Consider the following 21,632-nt stretch of genomic DNA (forward strand, 5'->3'; position numbering starts at 1 on the left):
ATTGAAGACACAACTGATGAAAATGACAGGGGGAGGGTGCCATGATTCTTCTCCAAACCCAAAGAGTCTCCTACGGGCTGGGCATGACTCTGCAAGAGAACACTAAAGAGGCTTTGCGTTGCACATGGAACTAGGAGAGGAAGGAAGAATTCACAAACTGAATCCCTCGATTTCTGGATGTCATAGAAAATGAGGGTACCCTGGTGGGGTGCAGTGGCTCACGCCTGTAATCTCTGCACTTTGGTAGGCCGAGGCAGGTGGATCACTTGAGATCAGGAGTTCCAGACGAGCCTGGCCAACATGGTAAAACCCCGTCTCTACTGAAAATACAAAAATTAGCCAGGTGTGGTAGCACGTGCCTGTAATCCCAGCTACTTGGGAGGCTGAGGCAGAAGAATCACTTGAACCCAGGAGGCAGAGGTTGCAGTGAGCTGAGATCATGCCACTGCACTCCAGCCTGGGTGACAGAGTGAGACTCCGTCTCAAAAAAAAAAAAAAAAAAAAAAAAAAAAAAAAAAGAAGAAGAAGAAGAAAAGAAAAAAAGAAAACCAGGGTACCCCTCAGAATTTCCTCTTAGTCATTCTATGAAGAAAAGAAAGCTTCCCGAGGTATCAACCAAGACCCTCGTTTCCCTTCTGAGCCAGGGCAACACTGTGTTTCCCCCTTTCCCACAATAAAAGACTCAAGTTTGCTCCTCTCCCTGGAAGTGCTCTAATTTCTCCATTTAAAACCTCTTGTCTAGGCCAGGTACCGAGGCTCACACCTGTAATCCCAGCACTTTGGAAGGCTGAGGTGGGAGAATCACTTGAGGCCAGGAGTTAGAGACCAGATTGAGAAACACAGTGAGACCCCCTAATATATTTTTTTTAATTAAAAACAAAAGCCCAGCTGGGTGCAGTGGCTCACACCTGTAATCCCAGCACTTTGGGAGGCCGAGGTGGGCAGATCACCTGAGGTCAGGAGTTCGAGATCAGCCTGGGTAACATGGGGAAACCCCGTCTCTACCAAAAATACAAAAATTACCCGGGAGTGTTGGCACATGCCTATAATCCCGGTTACTCAAGAGGCTGAGGCAGGAGAATCGCTTGAACCTGGGAGGTGGAGGTTGCAGTGAGTCGAGATCGTGTCATTGCACTCCAGCCTGGGCACCAAGAGTGAATCTCTGTCCCAACAAACAAACAAACAAACAAACAAACAAAAAACAAAACAAAACAAAAACCAAAAAACCTCTTATCTAGACACTGCCTGTGGAAGACCCATTCCAAGCCTCTCCTCCACCGCTATCCAGGCACTATTTATAGAACTGGCCTGGTAGCCATCTTGGAGCCTGGAACTAGTAGCTGTGGTAGCCATTTAAAGGCCTGGCAAGTATCCAATTTGGTGGACATATGGGACTAGAAAAACTTTGGGAGCTGTGATACCTGAATTAAATGAAAATGGAATGGAAATCAGTCTGGGTTGATGGGAAGAGACTTACAATCCCAAGAGGCAGAGCAAGGGAAAATGAAACATTTTCTGATAAAATTTTATTCCCACTTTATCTTTAAAAGAGTTACTTCCAGGTCAGGCTTGGTGGCTCACACCTGTAATCCCAGCATTTTGGGAGGCCAAGGCGGGCAGATCATAAGGTCAAGAGATCAAGACCATCCTGGTCAACATAGTGAAACCCCATCTCTACTGAAAATACAAAAAAAAATTAGCTGGGCATGGTGGTGCTTGTAGTCCTAGCTACTCGGGAGGCTGAGGCACAAGAATCACTTGAACCTGGGAGGGAAAGTTTGCACTGAGCCGAGATTGCACCACTGCACTGTAGGCTGGCAACAGAGGGAGACTCCATCTCAAAAAAAAAAAGAAAAAAAAGAAAAAGTTACTTTCCTACCATGGCTCATTTCTCATATCTCATCTGAAATCACCTTTCCCCCACAGACACTGGAGATGGCTCCAATTCCTTCCAGATATTGATCAACCTCCTTCATCTGGCCTTCATGACCCTCACCATTCATGATTACTCACTACCCCTTCTCTTTCCCAATATCCGCTTTTTCTCATGTGGCAAAATGTGCAGAGACAAAAGTGATATCAGTTGGTTCCTTGCAAACTGAACTTGGACAGGTTAATTAACCTCAAATAGCCTGAATTTCCTCACAGGGTTAATTAGCAGATCAAATGGTACAATGAGCTGGAAAATACTTTGAAAAGTGTAAGTCGCTGTGCAGTGTGAAGTGTTGTGCAGTACTGTGGAGGTTGGGGGTTATGCCAGGGGTAAGCTTGGAGTCTCTAGACCCATTCTGAAAAGACTGTGGGTCACAAGTAGGACTGGCAGCATCTCCTGAGGCTTAAATTCTTCCAGGCAAATATTTCTCATAACTCTGAAAACAGGACAGGCATTGACAGGGCCTTGACCACCACCCATGCACTTGAGGGAGATGACCCGCCATTTGGACCCAACTTATTTCCCTTTGCCTTACCTACCACTAACGCATCTGGCCCTCTAAGCTCCCACTTGCCCCAGACGCCATGAAAATTCACTGTTCCTATAAAACCTTCCATTAGGAGCTTCACGCATGCCTAGTCATACCATCCATTCTGCATATTTGGCTTTTCAGCTATGCTAATTCCCATATGCATGTACTGGATTGGTGCCATCTGGATTGGTGACTATCTGGGGACACCCAGGTTCCCCTACAACCCAACCTTGGTTCAATCGTCAAACACAGAAGGCCATGCTGATACAGAAGACATTTCTTACGTTTCCAAATACGCCTAGACTCCCAACACACTAGTACCTGCTCCAGCTCCATCCTCAGAGCACCTGGAGGTCAAAGGTTTTATCCCTCCCCCAGCCATAGTCAACGTTTATCCCTCAGTCAGCAAAATAGCCCTGAAGTCCGTTAGACTGTGAGTTCTGGAACTGAAAAACTGTATCTAGTGCTTAGTAGAGACTGAATAAATATATGATAAATGAATGAATGAATAGAGTCCAGTCCATGGCAGCTTTATTGGGGGTTCTCCCTTCCCATATTTTAGCTGGAGTTGGGGATGGGGAAAAGAAGAAGGGTGGGACAAGAGAGGGAGACTAGAATATAAACATCCGTGAATAGCATCTGAGCATTAGTCTTTAACGGGGAGGAGGAATCACTGGTGTATATTAATTTAGGGCACAGGATCATTATAGGGGTAGGACCAGCTGATGTTAATGGCATGCAAGCATATGTGATGCCAACCATGAGGGCTGGAAGAACCAGAAGCCGAAGAAGAATATGACCGCATCTATTCTAAAGCTACTGTGGTGGTTTCTCATGCTTCAGAGTCTCATAAGTTTCCTGGTTCCTGGTGCTCAGGCCCTGGAGGTGGGAGTCAAAGGGTGATCAGGAGCTGGAGCCCATCAGGGGCCCCTCCCACCTCCACAGGCCCCGCCCCTTCCAAAGATCGCTCAAAATCCCACCCTCTTCTGCTGACTTCCCGGGTAGGGGAGGCAGGCACACTTACCGTGTAAACACCATCTGATTTCTGCAGAGACAAAAGAAGCAAAGCATTAGAGACCCACAGCTTCTCCAGGGCCCCAGGGAGGCATGGGGCGTGGGCGGCCAGCCACCTTGGGCTAGAGGGCACTCACATGGATGCTCTGGACCATGGATGCCTATTTGCCCACATGGCTACAAGCACACGTATACACCCGACATACCACATCCAAGTCTCTCACATATTCTTTGTCACTCTATGCTTGATTCTTCCCTGTCACCTGCCGAATATTTTACTTCTGGCTTGGCTAGGTAAGGTGGGAGGGAGGCCTCTGAGGTGTATGCAGGTCAGCACCTGAGAGGCATGCCCTCCCAGAGGCCCGGAACCCCAGGCTGGAGCCCCAGAAGGGCTGAAGGTCTGAAAAGTTGTTGACACCAGGTGTGGGAGGGTCCATACCTCATAGCTGGCTATAGCTGCCTTTCGCACTTGGATCTGGAATGGGGGAAAGGTTATCAGAAAAGGGGAAGTTAGTGGCCCATCCCCCTTCCCTGCAAACTTTGTCGGGGGAGCCCCTTTTATTCCTTCTCTTCGAATCCTTGCTGCTGCCCCCCTCCCACTTCCCCTTCCAGCCCCTTACCCCTCCCTGCCCAGCGCTACCTTCAGTCGACAGTAGAGGAGGGTGAGGACAATTCCATACAGAAACAGGATGGCATCCAGGATATAGCAGAGCTGAGGCTCTCCCAGGGCCGCTGAGGGGATAGAGGGTGCCCGTGGGGTCAGGGGCATCAGGGAGGATCTCGTACTCAGAGGAGAGAAGGGAAGGGGCTCTGGGGGGTAGGACAAAGCCTGGAGGGGAGCCGTCTAAGGGAAGAAATTCTGTTTCTCTCTGGCCTCCCACTGCCCTTACCTTTCCCTCTTCTCCCCCACCGTAGGGTCGGGCTAGGATAGGAAGTGTGAGGGTTCTATTGAGATGGGACTTATGTGGACTAATAATTGAGGCCTTCCCCCTCAGCCCCCAACCTTTTCTTTTTAGCATTGTGGGTTTCTCAGGCCCACATTGAGCAATTTATCCACCTCAAGGGACCCATCTGAGTCCACCGGACTGAAACAAAAACCTCAGCCGAGAGGGGTAGTGGGAGGGAGAGGCAGTGGCAAATTTCAGTGAAGAAACCACAGAAGTGTCTCTACTAAGTCCTGTGACCTGTGGCTGAGGGCTGGACAGGAAGGATGTGAGCCGGGGAAGGGAGAGAAGGCAATTACTCTGTCATTGGTCATCTCCTAGCCTCAGCGTTGTTGCTTTCTGTCCTGCCACAAGACACTTAAATATGTAAAAAAAAAAAAAAAAAAAAAAAAAGTGTCTGTTTTTCCCAGACCGTACAGATACCTTTGGCCCTGAACACAAGGCTGGGGGAATGACCACAGCTATATGGATACCAGCTCTTGTTACTCTGCCTTATTACTCACTCTCTGGGCCTCTGAGAGGGGAAGTTTTGTGCAATTTAAAAAAATCAAATCAAGTCTCACCCCCTATCAGAAGACCAGTAGGGAACGTGTGACTAACGCCGGTCAATTACTGACATCGGTTAAGTACTTTTTATTCTGCAACATTCTTTCACACACATAATATTGCACAAATCTTAAAACTACCCTGTGAGGGAAACATCATCATTGCCATTTTATGGGTGACGAAACCAAGGCTCGGAAAAGCTAAGTAACTCACTCAGAGCCACAGAGTTAAGTGACAGAGCTGAACTCAAATGCAGGTTTTCTGCCTCTAAAGCCCATGCTTTCGTTTGGGCCTCAGCGGGCCTCCTCCATCCTCATCCCACAGCAGCAGACCAGTGGTTAACTTAATACTTGCTCCCACCTTCTCAGCTAGGCTGCTGGAATTCCTCCCCAGTCATTGTCTTTCAATTTCCACAGTTTCCCTGAAGCTTACGGACCTCCTCCTCCCCGACACCCAGCTGCCACACACACACACACACACACACACACACACACACACACACCAATCTGGCACAGACAGCCCAGAGTGAACAAAGAGTGGGAATTCTTAGATAGTGACTGGAGCCGTAGAGCTGCAGAGACCTTCCCATTTCTGCCTCTATTTCTCAGCTCACGCTCAGGTCTCTGGAACTGGGCATCTCATGCTGCCCATCCTCATATCAACTGCTGACAGAATGGAGCATTAGCAATGACCCATAGAAAAAGCAATCCCGTCTGTTTGTCTTGGCTATATCCTTGCCTTACTCCCAAGCACAAGAACAGATTCCTACCTTCCTAAAGGGTTCTCTGTATCTCTCTCTCTCTATATATATAAATATATATAATCTTTTTTTTTTTTTTTTTTTTTTTTTTTGAGACGGAGTCTCTCTCTGTCGCCCAGGCTAGAGTGCGATGGTGCGATCTTGGCTCACTGCAACCTCTACCTCCTGGCTTCAAGTGATTCTCCTGCCTCAGCCTCCTGAGTAGCTGGGATTACAGGCGCCAAGGGTGCTTTGTATATTAAACCAGCTAGAGATCAGCTCCCAGCAGACAAGACCAAATGCACCCCATGGGAAACACTGATCATGGGAAACGAAGCTTTTCACCAGACCAGCTCTTCATGCCATACAACCAGACCCTTCCCCTGCCACTTTCTATCGACGCTGAAAAGAGAAAAGTCAACCAGGCACAGTAGCGCTTTCGGAGGCTGAGGTGGGAGAACTGCTTGAGGCCAGGAGTTCAAGACCTATGTGGCCAACATAGCAAGACCATCTTTTTAAAATAATAATAATAGCTGAGCGCAGTGGCTCACACCTGTAATCCCCAGTACTTTGGGAGATCGAGGTGGGTGGATCACTTGAGTCAGGAGTTCAAGACCACCCTGGTCAACATGATGAAACCTGGTTTCTACTAAAAATACTAAACTTAGCCGGGCGTGGTGGCGGGTGCCTGTAGTCCCAGCTACTCGAGAGCCTGAGGCAGGAGAATCGCTTGAACCCAGGAGGTGGAGGTTGCAGTGAGTAGAGATTGCGCCACTGCACTCCAGCCTGGGTGACAGAGCAAGACTCTGTCTCCAAAATAATAGTAATAATAATATGAAGAAAAGTCTGGAAGGAGGTAAGAAGGCAACAAGAAGGAAGGAACTATGAGTCTAGTGCCCTGGGTTGGGGCTGATAGGACTGGCCTCAGGGTTTCCCTATGCCCACCTGCCCACTGTCAGTCTTCCTTCATCTGTGTTTGACTCGGCCCTTAGACCCATGCTCTGGATTTCCACCCTGGAGCCAGCTCACGCTATCCTCACCAAACCCTCTTACCTGCTTGTTCAACCAAAAGGAGTAAGAGCAAGACCACTGCTGGAATCATCTTGGGCTGGAGATCGGCTGTTCTGACAGCACTGTGCAGCTGTGCTCAGCAAGCAGTTCCCTGACCACAGAGTCCCCCCCTTCCTGCCACGCCTTCCCCCACGCTTTGGCCCCTTCCCCTTCCTGCGCAAGAGACCGGGCGGCTCCCGGAAGGGCCAACTAAGGGAGTTGGGAGATCTGGGCTCTTAAGTGTCAGCCCTTCAATGACCAACTCCTAACCCATAGAATGAGGAGACTCTCACACTCAGGAAAGACTGTCTACATCTGCCATTTCCAACTCCACCTGGTTCAGAGATTTATCTGTGCTAAACTGCCCGTCGACATTCCCTCAGACCCCACTATAGCCCTTTCCCTCCCAACTGGAACTTTACCCCAGGTCTTGATTGGAGTGGTTTACCAATTTATGTGGGCACTGAGAAGGTTTGGGCAAGGAGGGAACTAGGGGAAAGAGGAAACGGGGAATAGAGAAGTGGAAAGGACAAGAGTCAGAGAAGGGGGTGGAGACGAGCAGGAAAAATTGCAAAGACCTGACTGAATCTAACAGGAATGGAGGGTTAATGAACACTCTTAGGTTCAAAGTCCAAGTAAAGGACGCTAAGATACTGAGAAACACACACCAGAAGTTTAGGCCTAGGGGCCGCAAGACGGCTAATTTATTATAATTTCTCCTTTTTTAGTACATGCACAGAAAGCCTGACAGCCAAGTGTACGTGAACATGTACGTACACACACACACACACACACACAGAGGCCAATTTCCAGTGAGGGACAGGCTCCACAGAAGAAGCTGATACGCAGGGGGGATCAAACGCTGCTCCCCTGCTCACCGATCTACTTCTCCAAATACAATATCTTGGGTACCTAGGTGAGAGGATGGAGGGAAAAAGTGGTGTTACTTATCTTCCTGTTGTGAGGCAAAACAAACAGACAAAGTGGTGTTACCCAAGATCCAGAACCTGTTACTGTTCTCAAGAGATTGAGGACCCGAGGCCATGCCATGGCCTATGGTGAACAGGAAGTGTTCTCTTTCTATCCCCAGTGGGCGTCCCCAACTCCTTTGTCTAGGATACCTCTACTACACAATAAGCCTCGTACCTATGATGGCAACGACATCTGCCAACATGTGTCCCTTAGACATCTTGTCCAAACCAGCCTAGGGAGATTGAGATGGCAACAATGTTAGGTAAGACTTGCAAGGTGGGAGGAGAAAGAAGAGTTCAAAAAAACCTCAACCAAGGTCAGGTTTAATTAAATGGAGTTAAAGTTACTGGGATTGATTCTTACCAGATGGGCAAAACCAGGAGCCTTGATCTTGCATCGATAAGGGCGGCTGCTGCCATCAGATACCAGGTATACCCCAAACTCTCCCTGTTCAAGGAATAAGGTTGGGTGTCTCTATTAACAGGAAGAGTGTTTTTCTCTGCCAACAAAACCTCTATTCATCCTCCTGTTTTCTCTCTCATTGATGAATGAGTGTCTTGATAAACATCTAATCTTTAGGTACCTACTCTACATATGGTCTTTTCCTTCCCCTCTTCTCCTCACCTTGGGAGCCTCAATGGCAGTATATGTAGCTCCTGGAGGAACTTGGTAGCCCTCAGTATACAACTTAAAGTGATGAATCAGTGACTCCATGGAAGTCTGAAGAGAGGAAAAAGGAGCATCAATAAACCAAATCCAAACTCTGTCTCCTAGGCCTTCCCCAGCACAGAAAATAATCTCTACCCTCTGGGAGACTAAAGCCACATGTCAGTCAGTAAGCAGAGAGGATACAGAATAAAACAGGAGAAATATGGAAGATTAAGAATCTCTCATATGGCCATGCGCGGTGACTCGCGCTTGTAATCCCAGCACTTTGGGAAGCCAAGGTGGGCAGATCACGAGGTCAGGAGTTCAAGACCAGCCTGGCCAACACAGTGAAACTCCGTCTCTACTAAAAATACGAAAATTAGCTGGGCGTGGTGGTGGGTGCCTGTAATCCCAGCTACTCAGGAGGCTAAGGCAGGAGAATTGCATGAACCCAGGAGACAGAGGTTGCAGTAAGCTGAGATCACGCCACTGCGCTCCAGCCTGGCGAAGAGCGAGACTCCGTCTCAAAAATAATAATAATAACAATAATAATAAAAATTTAAAAATAAAAAAAGAATCTCTTATTATACAGTGAATTCTCTATAAAAAGAAAACTGAGTTGGGCGTGGTGGCTCATGCCTGTAATCCCAGCGCTTTGGGAGGCCAAGGCAGGTGGATCACCTGAGGTCAAGAGTTCGAGACCACCCTGACCAACATGGTGCAACCCTGTCTCTACTGCATACAAAAAATTAGCTGGGCATAGTGGCACATGCCTGTAATCCCAGCTACTTGGGAGGCTGAGGCAGAAGAATTACTTGAATCTGGGAGGTGGAGGTTGCAGTGAGCCAAGATTGCACTCCAGTCTGGGCAATAAGAGTAAAACTCTGTCTCAAAAAAAAAAAAAAAAGAAAGAAAACTGAAAGATAGGATTTAATTCAAGGATATTCCTCCCCAGCCACTGGCCCCTTTCCAACACCCCACACTTTCCCCTCCCTGCAGCCAACCTTCATCTCTGCTCGCTTAGGTGGAGACACTTTGGCATCATCAACCTTGATCTCCCCAGGAGGCATCTTGTTTAGACACTGTACGATAATTCTCAGGGACTGGCGCATCTCCTCCACCCGGCACAGGTACCTGAAGTAGATGAGACAGAGCAAGAGAAGAACAGTCAAAGGAGCAGGTATGGGGCTGGGAAGGATGCCCTTTGGCCAACCTCAAAAGGGTTAAGTCAACTCTCCCCACTCTTTTCTCCAAGTACAGCATCTCTGCTTGGTTTGGCCACCCATATGAACCCTGCGGTCTTTTTTTTTTTTTTTTTTTGAGACAAGGTTTCACAGCTTACTGTAGCCTCGAACTCCTGGACTCAAGTGATCCTCCCATCTCAGTCTCCAAAGTAGCTTGGATTACAGGCATGCACCACCAGATTCGAGTATTTTTTGTAGAGACAAGGTTTCACCTTGCTGCCCAGGCTGATCTCCAACTCCTGAGCTCAAGTGACTGCCCGCTTTGGTCTCCCAAAGTGCTGGGATTATAGGCATGAGCCACCATGCCCAGCCCCCTGTAGTCTTTTGCTTCTACTCTTGGGTGCTTCCCCAAACCCTCTCCTTATTTTCTCAGAACATGGCCTGTAGTATTTGTTTCTTTAATTACCTCCTTAAGCACTTTTTGGACCACAGAATGGGTGAGAGTCAAATGGACAAACAAAAATACACAGCAGCTACCAGGTTCAAAAAATAAAACAAACAGACCAACAAAAAATACACAGTAACAAATCTGACTCAGGGTGAGAAAACAAGAGGATAATTTGTTTTTGTTTTTGGTTTTTTGTTTTGAGACAGAGTCTCGCTCTGTTGCCTAGGCTGGAATGCAGTGGCTCCATCTCAGCTCACTGCATCCTCCACCTCCCAGGGTCAAGCAATTCTCCTGCCTCAGCCTCCCAAGTAGCTGGACTTACAGGCATGCATCACCACACCCAGCTAATTTTTTGTATTTGTAGTAGAGATGGGGTTTCACCATGTTGGCCAGGCTGGTCTTGAATTCCTGACCTCAAGTGATCCACCCATCTTGGCCTCCCAAAGTGCTGGGATTACACGTGTGAGCCACTGCGCCCGACCCAGGAGGAGAATTTGAAGCTTAGAATCTACTAGAAAGAACATTGGATCAGGAGGATTCTAGTCTCAACCACTCCTGCAGAATAATCCCAGCTAATCCCTAACTTTTATGCCTCAGCTTTCTCAGTTATAAAATGCAGCCAAAGCTAGCTCCATCTAAGAAAAGGATAATGTAAAGATTTTAAAATGCCATAGGCTGGGTATGGTGGCTCACGCCTGTAATCCCAACACTTTGGGAGGCCGAGGCGGGTGGATCACCTGAGGTCAGGAGCTTGAGACCAGCCTTACCAACATGGAGAAACCCCGTCTCTATTAAAAATACAAAAATTAGCGGGGCATGGTGGCGTACGCCTGTAATCCCAGCTACTCAGGAGGCTGAGGCAGGAGAATCACTTGAACTGGGAGGCAGAGGTTGGGGTGAGCCGAGATTGTGCCATTGCACTCCAGCCTGGGAACAAGAGTGAAACTCCGTCTCAAAAAAGAAAAAATAAGTAAGATTCCATATATGTGACAGTGTTTTGAGAGCAACCTCATCTAACACACACAAGAGCTCCCACAGACACTGAGAAGTAGGGTAAAGAAGGAAGTGGCAAAGAGAAGAGGCAGAGGAAACTAGCTGGATGATCAGCTGAGAAAGGATTGGGGCCTTACCTATCATAGCAGTCCCCTCGAGAACCAACAGGAACATCAAAGTCAACCTGGTCGTAAACATCATAGGGCTGGGTCTTCCGCAGGTCCCACTGGATGCCTGAGCCCCGAAGCATCACTCCACTGTGGAGAGCATAATGGGAATAAGCGCCACTCTCCACAAACTAAGTAAGGAGGCTCATTCTTCCTTAGGCTCCCCTGTTGCTCCTTCACATTCAGGGTATGACTAAGAGGATGCCAACAAGTCTTAAAAGACAAGATATTAGGCTGGAACTCCCCCACTCCCATCCCCACTCCTAAGGAGAGAAGTTGTATTCCCCTCACCTAAAACCATAGTTAAGTGCTTCTTCTGCTGTTACAACCCCAATGTCAATTGTCCGATTTCGCCAGATCCTATTGTTGGTCAGCATCTATTGATCGAGAAAACTGGTATGTTAATACTCTTCCTTACACTCTTCAAATATCTCTGTATTTCTTTACAACTGGGGAATAAAACCCCACAAGCACTTCTTGTGGGAGAAAGAGAGATTTTTCCCATTGACTCCTAGCTTACCTCCTCCAACTCATCAAGCCGAAGAGAGAAGTTCTTAGAAAACTCATAAATGTCATCCATAAGCCCAAGGGGAAGGTCCTAGAAGCCAAACGGAGGTGCTATTGAACGTGGCATAGCCTCCGCTGAGGACAGCCAGCTCAGCATCCCCTCCCCCAGGGCTACAGGCTTGGAGTTTCCATCATCCAGCACTGCCCTCCAGTGGCCACAGGGAAAATAGGCCTGGGCTGGACGTCTGGGGAAGCCGGGGACCTGCTCACCTGGTGCACTCCTCCTGGCCGGATATAAGCAGCATGCATGCGGGCTCCAGACACTCGCTCGTAGAACTCAAACATCTTGATAGAGCATGCTGGGAATCAGTGTCAAAGTCCCAGGCCCCCAGGTCCTATGACGGCCTACACCTCCAACCTTCTGCCTTCTTGTGCCCAACCAACCCCTCATGATACAGTCTCTACAAATATAACCCAAGTTAAACATACCTTCTCCCTCTAAATGTTCTCCCATGTTCTCTCTTCTTTTAATCTCCTGTCTCCTTTATACCTTCTCTACTTCCTGCACTTCCTTCCCTATTCCTCCCTCCCTTACCTTCTCCCTTTCTTCAAACAGCCAGAAGAGAGGGGTCATGGCCCCAAGATCCAGGGCATGTGTGGTCACAGCCATGATGTGGTTCAACAGCCGTGTGATTTCTCCAAACAGCACTGTAAAGACAAGAAGAAGACCGTATATAGGAGCCAAGCACTGGGGCAGACAGAGAGGTCTGGGCAGAGCCTGGGGTCTGAACGCTAAGCTTGGGTTCAACGGGGAAGAGGTGGAAAAGGCACTGTGCTATGCTCACAGTGGGCCGTGCAAAAAGCCAGGGGGCCATACCTCGGATCCACTGTGCCCGGGGAGGAGGCCGGATGTTTAGCAACTTCTCCACAGCTAGAGAATAGGCCTGTTCATTACACATCATGGACACGTAGTCTAGCCGGTCAAAGTATGGAAGGGCCTGGGAAGAGGGAATAATGTGGGTCACATCTAACAGGCTCAGGAGCCCACAGTCTGGTTGCCTGAAGCCTTGCTCTCAGTGGGCACCAGAAGTCGGTGCTACATAAGCCTTTCTAGTTTTAGGAGCCCCAATAAGGCAGGTAAAATATCCCCCAGACCAGTGGTATGCTGGTAAATGTTGAAAAACTGGCTCTCCAAAGTGAGGGAGGACTCTGATTTGTTGTGTTTGCCAATTTCTGTGGTAAAACTACTCCCACAATGGCCAATTTTAAGTTACCAATATCATGTAACTGAATGCAGCACTGGCCAATTTTAAGTTACCAATATCATGTAACTGAATGCAGTACCACACTATTATACAGTATTTTCACCATACAGACACATTCAAAGCAAATATCTCAAGGGCAGAGCATAGTACAATGTGGTAAAACATTATTGTACAATGATATATCAAGTAATGAGCTTTGAATATTTAATGTTACCTTTGCATTTAATATAATGTATTAAATCATAAGTTTATATAAATTAATTTCTCACAATGGCTGTGTTCAACAACTGGCTCACAAAACCCCTGAAAATTTCACAACTGCACTCTTGCAAGCCAGTATGAGCTAGCTCCAGGATACCACTGTCAAGAGTCCTCAGCTGGGCACATGGCTCACACCTGTAATCTACTAAAAATACAAAATTAGCTGGGCGTGGTGGTGCATGCCTATAATCCCAGGTTCTTGGGAGGCTGAGGCAGGAAATATCACTTGAATCCAGGAGGCAGAGGTTGCAGTGAGCCAAGATTATGCCACTGCACTCTAGCCTAGGCAACAAGAGCAAAACTCCATCTCAAAAAATAATAAAAATAAAAAAACTGAGATACTGGCCGGGCGCAGTGGCTCACACCTGTAATCCCAGCACTTTGGGAAGCCAAGGCAGGTGGCTCATGAGGTCAGGAGTTTGAGACCAGCCTGGCCAACATGGTGAAACCCTGTCTCTACTAAAAATACAGAAATTAGCTGGGCGTGGTGGTGGGCATGTGTAATCCCAGCTACTTGGGAGGCTGAGGAATGAGAATCGCTTGAACCCGGGAGGTGGAGTTTGCAGTGAGCCGAGATCACACTATTGCACTCCAGCCTGGGCAACAAGAGTGAAACTCCATCTCAAAAACAAACAAACAAACAAAAATTAGCCAGGCATGGTGGTGCGTGCCTGTAATCCCAGCTACTCCGGGGGCTGAAGTAGGAGAACTGCTTAAACTCAGGAGGCGGAGTTTGCAGTGAGCCAATATCATGCCACTGCACTCCAGCCTGGGCGACAGAGCAAGACTCCGTTTCAGGGCAAAAAAACAAACGAACAAACAAAAAACCTGAGATACTGAAGGAGAAAGGCAATCAGTCTTAACAATATCTGGGGCCGGGCGCGGTGGCTTAAGCCTGTAATCCCTGCACTTTGGGAGGCCGAGGTGGGCGGATCACGAGGTCAGGAGATCGAGACCATCCTGGCTGACACGGTGAAACCCCGTCTCTACTAAAAATACAAAAAATTAGCCAGGCGTGGTGGCCTGTAGTCCCAGCTACTCGGGAGGCTGAGGCAGGAGAATGGCGTGAACCCGGGAGACAGAGCTTGCAGTGAGCTGAGATCCGGCCACTGTACTCCAGCCTGGGCGGCAGAGCAAGGCTCCGTCTCAAAAAAAAAAAAAAAAAAAAAATCTGGGAGGGGTTTTTCTTAATCTTTTTTTTTTTTTTTTTTTTTTGAGACAGTCTTGCTCTGTTGCCCAGGCGCTGGAGTGCAGTAGCACGATCCTGGCTCACTGCAACCTCTGCCTCCCGGGTTCAAGTGATTTTCCTTCCTAAGCCTCCCGAGTAGCTGGGATTACAGGCACACACCACCACACCTGGCTAATTTTTGTATTTTTAGTAGAGATGGGGTTTTGCCTTGTTGGCCAGGCTGGTCTCGAACTCCTGACCTCAAGTAATCCACCCTTCTCCACCTCCCAAAGCGCTGGGATTACAGGCGTGAGCCACCACACCTGACCAGAGTGAGGTATTTAAGGAAGACAGAGCACCAGGTAGAAATGGTCCTTCCTCCAGAATGCCAAAATGCTAATTCCGAGCTGTCTGCTGAACCAGCTTCAGCTTCCAGGAAGAGGGTGGAGCTAAGATGCTACTAGTTGGGACAGCCTGTTCTTATTCTGATGTCACTGTGACAGGGGCTAATGCTACAGGGGTTAACCCACAGACTCCGGGACCAGAAAATGTCATCGCTGAGACTCTCTTGGGGAATCACATTCTAGTCACTGTTCACCCCGACACTGGGCTGGATCTAAATCCTAATCCTACCATCCTGTTATCAGGACCTTTCTTCATGAAGAAAAAAACTTCAGATTCCTATTAGAGATCCAACTCCTTCAAATCTGACCCTCATCATTTGGGTCATACAGTTCTCCTAAAAATGGCAAACTCTGTCATAAACCCCCTCTCAGTTGCTCTGACTCATTGAATGTTTTGAAAACAAACGTAGACAGCTGGAAGATACAAGAATCAGCTGTTAATCTTAGCGAGTTAACGTCTCTCTTCTCTTTCCCCGCCCCTAGGGACACTGGCTTTGACGCACTAGTCTAACGTAAGAGCAGGGAAACTGAGGCACTCAAGTAATGGCAAAGGGGCCAGCCAAAAAGTCAGCCAGAGAAAAGCTGAGTGTAGCTCCAGCTTCAAAGCACTGCTGCTGAATAAACCAATTCCTGATGACTCAAGCATCCCCTGCCACTTCCCTCCATCCACCCAACCAAGAGTAACCTGAACGGGTTACTCCTCTCAACACCCTCTTCCCCTCAGGTTTTAAGGGGAGCAAACTGGCAAAGCCCCAGGCTAAAGCAGCCCCAGATCCCACCAAAAGGCCCCTGTTCGCCCCCCACACCTGAAGATAGGTCTTGTATTCAATGAGCTTCTCAGTGCCTCGGTGCAGGAGCCCAATGTGAGGATCACACTTCCGCACCATCTCCCCACTCAATTCCATCACTAGTCGCAGGACACCATGCGCTGCTGGGTGTTGGGGCCCAAAGTTCAGGGTCATGTTCTTCACCATTGTGTCTTTTGGAGGGTCCATATCTGAGAAGTAGGAAATAGTTCAGAGCCAAATGGTTATTCCCTTGGGATCCCCCAAAAGACAGCAGGGAGTTAGCCTCTTCCTATAGATCTTCTAACTCACCATTGCATACTTTGTTAATTTCCTAATCTCCACTATAACCAGAAGAGGACCGTTAGATGGGAAAAAGGAAGATCTAAACTTTCTGATGACAGACATCATGAATCTCACTCACTCTGTGTGTCCTAGAATACCTTTTTTTCATGGTTCATAGTTGGCGTGCATAGAATATCTTTTTAATAACAGATAACACTTATATAGCTTTATTATGTGTCAGGTACTACCTTAGACACTTTAATTGATTTAATTCCTACAATAACTGTTATGAGTAATAGGTACTATCATTATCTCCATTTTATGGGATAAACTGAGGCCATGGAGCTTAAATGACTTTTCCAGGATCACAAAACTAGTAAGTGGCAGAACCAGGATTTTAACCCAACCTGTTTAGCTCCAGGATCCAAACATCTTAACTACTATGATATACTGCCCTCCAAATGTATCCAATGAATGGCCAACCAGTCAGGAAATGTATACCTAATGCTTACTCCCACTAAACAAACTTTTATCCTCAAGAAGCTTACTCTTTTTTTTTTTTTTTGAGACAGAGTCTCACTCTGCGCCCAGACTGGAGTGCAGTGGCACCATCTCGGCTTACTGCAAACTCCGCCTGCCAGATTCAAGCAATTTTTCTGCTTCAGCCTCCAGAGTAGCTGGGACCACAGGTGCACGCCACCATGCCCACCTAATCTGAAGCTTACATTTTAATTTGGGAAAGAAGTACATGTGAAAAACTACGAACAGAGGTCAAATTTATAAGTAACCAAGAAAGTGCCTTAGCCATTAAGTTTTTTTAAAAAGGAAAGAACACTGGGAAGATTTCATGTAGGTAGGATCTGGGCTTAAATATAGGAAATGATTTAGATAGCTAGAAGGGAGAAGAGGCATTCCAGGCTATGAAATCAACATGGGCCAAATCTTAGAAACAAGGAAGTAAACATCCGTGGAACCCTTATTGAGACTTTCCAAGAGAGGGATGATAAGTATTGGGACAAATTAGGGGGCAGTGATTCAATTATCTGTACATATCATTAATAAAAATGAACACTTATAGGGGACTTACATGTGCCAGGCACATGTTATCTCATTTAATCCTTAAAATAATGCTATAAATAGGTGCTTTATTCACTGGTAAATTAAGAGTTGAGATTTGAAACCAGAGCCCACCTTATCCACCAAAATTCTTCATCATGGGCTTTGGAGTCTGACAGACCCAAAGAGTACATATCTGCCTGTGTGCCCTTAACTTTTTTTTTTTTTTAGAGACAGGCTTGCTCTGTCACCCAGGCTGGAGTGCAATGGCACGATCTCGGCTCACTGCAACCTCCACCTCCCAGGTTCAAGTGATTCTCCTGCCTCAGCCTCCTGAGTAGCTAGGATTACAGGTGCATGCCACCACGCCCAGCTAATTTCTGTATTTTTAGTAGAGGCATGGTTTCACCATGCTGGCCAGGCTGGTCTTGAACTCCTGACCTCAGGTGATCCGCCCACCTCAGCCTCCCAAAGTGCTAAGATCACAGGTGTGAGCTACCTCGCCCGGCCTTTAATCAAGTTTTAATCTCCCTAGACCATACTTTCCTCACAACTGGGGTAATACTTTCATAGAGCTGTTGTAAAGATTAAATAAAATAATGCATACGAAAATGTTTGGCAAATGGTAAGCACTCAGCTATTGTTACTGTAAGTTTGTAGAAAGTAACTGCAAGTGTCTGAAGGTTTTTGAGCAAGAGTATGAATAACATGGTAAAATAATGTTTGGGGAAGATGAAGGTGATGACATTGTATAGGATATATAGAAAGGGGACAACATCAGTGGCAAAAACTCAGTAAATAGACTCCTAAAATAATCAGGGTCTAATACAAGATAACTCTGAATAAGAATGATGGCAACGAAAATTAAGAAGGAGAGATGAACAGATATGAGACATTATGAAAGAATCTACATAGTTTGGTAACTTACTGGACATAGATATGGAGGGCAAGATAAAACAGCCAAAGATGACTAAAAAGTTTCAATCCTGAGGGATTAGGGGAATGAGGGTCCCAATGATCAAAATCAAAAGTCAAAAGGAAGAGCTAGTTTTGAAAGGAAAAAAATGGTTTGTATTCACATAGGTTTCATTTGGGTACCAATGGGAAAACCACCACCTTGTCTGGAGAGGGAGATAATGTAGTGAACCTTACGTGTATTGAACATGGGAAAAGCTGGCATTAAGATTTACATTGATAAGGACTTTTGGGTATTTACTGGGACCCATTCTTTATTTTCTTCTGCAACATCCTTCCTTTCCTTCTCTACTTCACAAATACCTGTTATTATCACTATTATGTCTCTTGAATTTCATCGTGAAAGAAACAAACAGGGCCGGGCGCGGTGGCTCAAGCCTGTAATCCCAGCACTTTGGGAGGCCGAGACGGGCGGATCACGAGGTCAGGAGATCGAGACCATCCTGGCTAACACGGTGAAACCCCGTCTCTACTAAAAAATACAAAAAACTAGCCGGGCGCGGTGGCGGGCGCCTGTAGTCCCAGCTACTTGGGAGGCTGAGGCAGGAGAATGGCGTGAACCCGGGAGGCGGAGCTTGCAGTGAGCTGAGATCCGGCCACTGCACTCCAGCCTGGGTGGCAGAGCGAGACTCCGTCTCAAAAAAAAAAAAAAAAAGAAACAAACAGGATAGGGGCTAAAACTTGCCTAAGACAGAGAGTCCAAGAGCACTTAGAAATCAGCTGGAGGCCAGGCATGGTGGCTCAAGCCTGTATCTCAGCACTTTGGGAGGCTGAGTTGGGAGGATTACCTGAGGCCAGGAGTTTGAAACCAGCCTGGTCAACACAGCAAGACCCTGTCTCTACAAAAGGAAAACTTTCAAAATTAGCCAGTTGTGGTGGCACAGGCCTGTTGCTGCGGCTTTCTGGGGAGGCTGAGACAGAAGGTTGCCTTGAGCCCAGAAGTTCAAGACTACAGTGAGCCACTTTCCCACCACTGCACTCCAGCCAGGGAGACAGAGGGAGACCCTGTCTCACAAAAAGAAAAGGAAATCAGCTGGGGTCAGGGATGGGTGTGGGTTGGGACGGCAACTCTGATCACTCACCATTCCAAGGTGGAGGCTTCCAGTGGGCTGTTTCTTTGCTTGGGTACATAACAGCTCCCCCAAACTGCTGTGCCCATTCCACATCTGGCTGCCACTGCCGAACACCTCTGGGGAGTTAAAGACAAATCCTAGACAAAGGGCCTGAACAGTGTGTGGTTCCTGTGTTCCCATTTACTCTCAAGGGGACCCAGGAAGGATGTCCTGTTTTTTTGTTTTGTTTTGTTTTTGAGACGGAGTTTCGCTCTTGTTGCCCAGACTGGAGTGCAATGGCGCGATTTCGGCTCACTGAAACCTCCGCCTCTCGAGTTCAAGCGATTCTCCTGCCTCAGGAGGCGATTCTCCTGCCTCAGCCTCTCAAGTAGCTGAGATTACAGGCATGTGCCACCAAGCCCGGCTAATTTTGTATTTTTAGTAGAGATGGGGTTTCTCCATGTTGGTCAGGATGGTCTCGAACTCCCGACCTCAGATGATCTGCCCGCCTAGGCCTCCCAAAGTGCTGGGATTACTGGCGTGAGCCACCGCGCCCGGCCAGTGTCCTGGATTTTTTAAATGCCAAGTCACTGATCTGAAGTTAATGTAGCTTCGGCAAAATAAGCTGGAACTCTAAAGGTTCAATTCCTACTAACAAATTATTCCTGGAATAACTTCACCCATCACCCCTGGGCATGCAAGGTTGGAATCCTAGCTTCTTTATATTTTCATCATATTGATATTATCAACCAGGTGAACATGAACGTGAGAAAAGTGTTTATTCAAGGTCAACGACAGAGACAGCGCGCATTCTGGCTCTGCCTGAGTTTTACTCAGGTACAGGAGAGGTGCATTCAAATTACGGAAGCTAAAAAGCAGGGTCTCCCACTCCGCTGATTTCACCTCTGGACTGAACGAACTCTAGACCCTCTCCCCTCCCTCGCCAGAGTGGGCGCCACCGCATCTTGTAGCCCAAGAAGTCAGGGATGGACAATGGGGTCACAGTCTTGGGTTATTCTCTTCTGGGGGAGTAAAGCGTCCCCAACCTGAGAAACCCTTGGAGAACGTGTGTCGAGGGCTGCCCTCGATCTCACCTGCTGGGCTGAATCGGCAGTCGGACTCCAGCCCCAGGCCGCAGGACCTGGGCCGCGACGCCCCGGAGGCCGCACACAGCCCTCAGCGCCGCCATCTTACTCCGGCTGCAGACTGCGGGAAGGTGAACCGGGCGGAAGTGACTCCAGCGCGCCTCCTTGTTGGCTTCTCACCTATTCGCACAGTGAAGCCGCCCTTTTGGAAGCTGGCAGGGTCGTTTACCGTCGACCTGACAACATCCGGGTCCTGTGACTCGGCTTCACTTGCGTTTAGATAACGGTGACAGCCATCATCTTTACTGAGGGCGGTTCCTCCCACAGCTCCTGGCTGGCTTTTCTAGGAGCGAGCAAGGGAAAATTGCCGTTCCTGCGAGGGGCAAATACTTCGTGCTCTCTCGCCGAGCCCGCTTGCGCATCTCGGAAACGTGCGGCGCTTCTTTCCCTACTCCCTTCCGCCTTGGCCGCCCTCCCGCTTTAGTCCTGCTCTCGGATTGTATCTGAGCCCTGCCCTTATAGGGTAGCCCCAGGCTTTGCCAATTACCTTCCCATCACTGAATCCAAAAGATCGGAGTCGGGAAAGCCAGCTAATTTCCAGATGTCCTAAATTGAGATTGGAGAAAGGAGCCTAAGTGGGGCTGGGCGGGTCTGAGAGCTCCAGCCAAACCAAAACAAAAAAGAATCGGATTGCCAAGGCCACCGGCATTGGTGGTGCGGAGGGGAGTATCGGGGTGTGTAGGAGCCACCTCATCCCACATGGGGGAATGGAGTCCTCTGGGTGACCCTGACATCCGCCAGGCTTCCCGAACCTACAGAATCATAGACCCAGGAAGCGCCCTTAGAGATGCCTCACACCCCACTTCCGTCCTGCGTCAGCCACTTTTCCCTAACGTCTTTCTGACCCTGCTATAGCCCTCCTGGGTAATGGCCAACAGCATGGAAATGTCGTAGCACCAGGAGTGTGATCCCAATTCTGTATGGACAAAGACTTTTCCAGCCTTAGAGGCTAGTTCCTGTTTTCTCCCTCTGCCTCTAAGCCCAACTCCAGCTGGGCCACCCACCCGTAGAGTCTGTACAACTCTCCAACTCTGAGCCTGGAAAGACGCCTTCCCCAGATATCCCCTAGACAGGATCCCTGGGACACAGCCCACCAGCAGCGCAGCAGGGTGAGGCAGACAGACCAGGAAGCAGAGACGGAGGAATTCTTCACTGCAGAGAAAGAGGGGAAAGCCAGACTTCTGGCCTGGGAATTGACCTAATGGGAACTGTACCAAAGGGTGGGGCCAGATCCTTGGCTGTGGGAACTGACCAGGACCTGGGCTAGACAAGGGAGCTGCCACAGAGCCAGGGCAGAGGTTTGGTCCCTCTGCTCTCCTCATTCCTTGCTCTTTCCCTGGGTCTTCTTTCTGTCTATTGTTGAAACACAGCAAATGTGGCCATGGTGGTGGGGGATGGGAAGGATTGCATTTATTTGCCTTGATCCAGCCTGGGAGAAGTCAGGATAGACTCTGGGTTGCTTGGCCCTGGGGGCAGCTTGAGCTGGGACTGGCGTGGGGGCTCCTGAGGGGCTGCCTAGGACACTGCAGCTTTTGTGCCTTCTCCCGGCTGCCAACACC

The 21,632-nt window shown here is 48.2% G+C and overlaps 2 protein-coding genes across 4 annotated transcripts; both read right to left on the reverse strand.

Annotated features, from left to right (window-relative positions):
* Window positions 1-2,979: 2,979 nt before the first annotated feature.
* FCER1G (Fc epsilon receptor Ig) lies at window positions 2,980-6,834 on the reverse strand. Its single transcript, XM_005541196.3, has 5 exons — window positions 6,762-6,834; window positions 4,120-4,211; window positions 3,919-3,954; window positions 3,490-3,510; window positions 2,980-3,344 (listed from the first exon to the last, which is right to left on the reverse strand). Exons 1-5 carry the CDS (start codon window positions 6,808-6,810, stop codon window positions 3,282-3,284), a joined length of 261 nt encoding a protein of 86 aa, XP_005541253.1. The 5' UTR covers window positions 6,811-6,834; the 3' UTR covers window positions 2,980-3,281.
* Window positions 6,835-7,432: 598 nt separating this feature from the next.
* On the reverse strand, window positions 7,433-20,136 carry NDUFS2 (NADH:ubiquinone oxidoreductase core subunit S2). 3 transcript variants are annotated; one of them, XM_005541198.4, is made up of 14 exons: window positions 20,023-20,136; window positions 18,959-19,065; window positions 15,582-15,772; window positions 12,555-12,675; window positions 12,273-12,385; window positions 11,948-12,022; window positions 11,691-11,768; window positions 11,462-11,547; window positions 11,141-11,260; window positions 9,383-9,512; window positions 8,355-8,450; window positions 8,094-8,177; window positions 7,905-7,962; window positions 7,433-7,670 (listed from the first exon to the last, which is right to left on the reverse strand). In XM_005541198.4, exons 1-14 carry the CDS (start codon window positions 20,115-20,117, stop codon window positions 7,633-7,635), a joined length of 1,392 nt encoding a protein of 463 aa, XP_005541255.3. In that variant the 5' UTR covers window positions 20,118-20,136; the 3' UTR covers window positions 7,433-7,632. The 3 variants fall into 3 exon arrangements, with proteins under 3 accessions (XP_005541255.3, XP_005541256.1, XP_073895160.1); XM_005541199.4 differs by lacking the exon at window positions 18,959-19,065; XM_074039059.1 differs by lacking the exons at window positions 15,582-15,772; window positions 18,959-19,065.
* Between the last annotated feature and the right edge of the window lie 1,496 nt (window positions 20,137-21,632).

Source organism: Macaca fascicularis, chromosome 1 (assembly GCF_037993035.2).
Source record: "Macaca fascicularis isolate 582-1 chromosome 1, T2T-MFA8v1.1".
Classification (NCBI taxonomy): domain Eukaryota; kingdom Metazoa; phylum Chordata; class Mammalia; order Primates; family Cercopithecidae; genus Macaca; species Macaca fascicularis.

Coding starts and splice junctions, on each gene's coding strand:
- NDUFS2 (XM_005541198.4), bottom strand. CDS start 20,117: ATGGCGGCGCTGAGGGCTGTGTGCGGCCTCCGGGGCGTCGCGGCCCAG. Junction 11,769..11,947: donor GGCCAGGAGGAGTGCACCAG/GTGAGCAGGTCC, acceptor TTTGGCTTCTAG/GACCTTCCCCTTGGGCTTAT. Junction 11,261..11,461: donor GCACTTAACTATGGTTTTAG/GTGAGGGGAATA, acceptor TGCTCTCCACAG/TGGAGTGATGCTTCGGGGCT.
- FCER1G (XM_005541196.3), bottom strand. CDS start 6,810: ATGATTCCAGCAGTGGTCTTGCTCTTACTCCTTTTGGTTGAACAAGCA. Junction 3,511..3,918: donor CAGCTATAGCCAGCTATGAG/GTATGGACCCTC, acceptor TTGTCTCTGCAG/AAATCAGATGGTGTTTACAC. Junction 3,345..3,489: donor AATCAGATGGTGTTTACACG/GTAAGTGTGCCT, acceptor TCCCACCTCCAG/GGCCTGAGCACCAGGAACCA.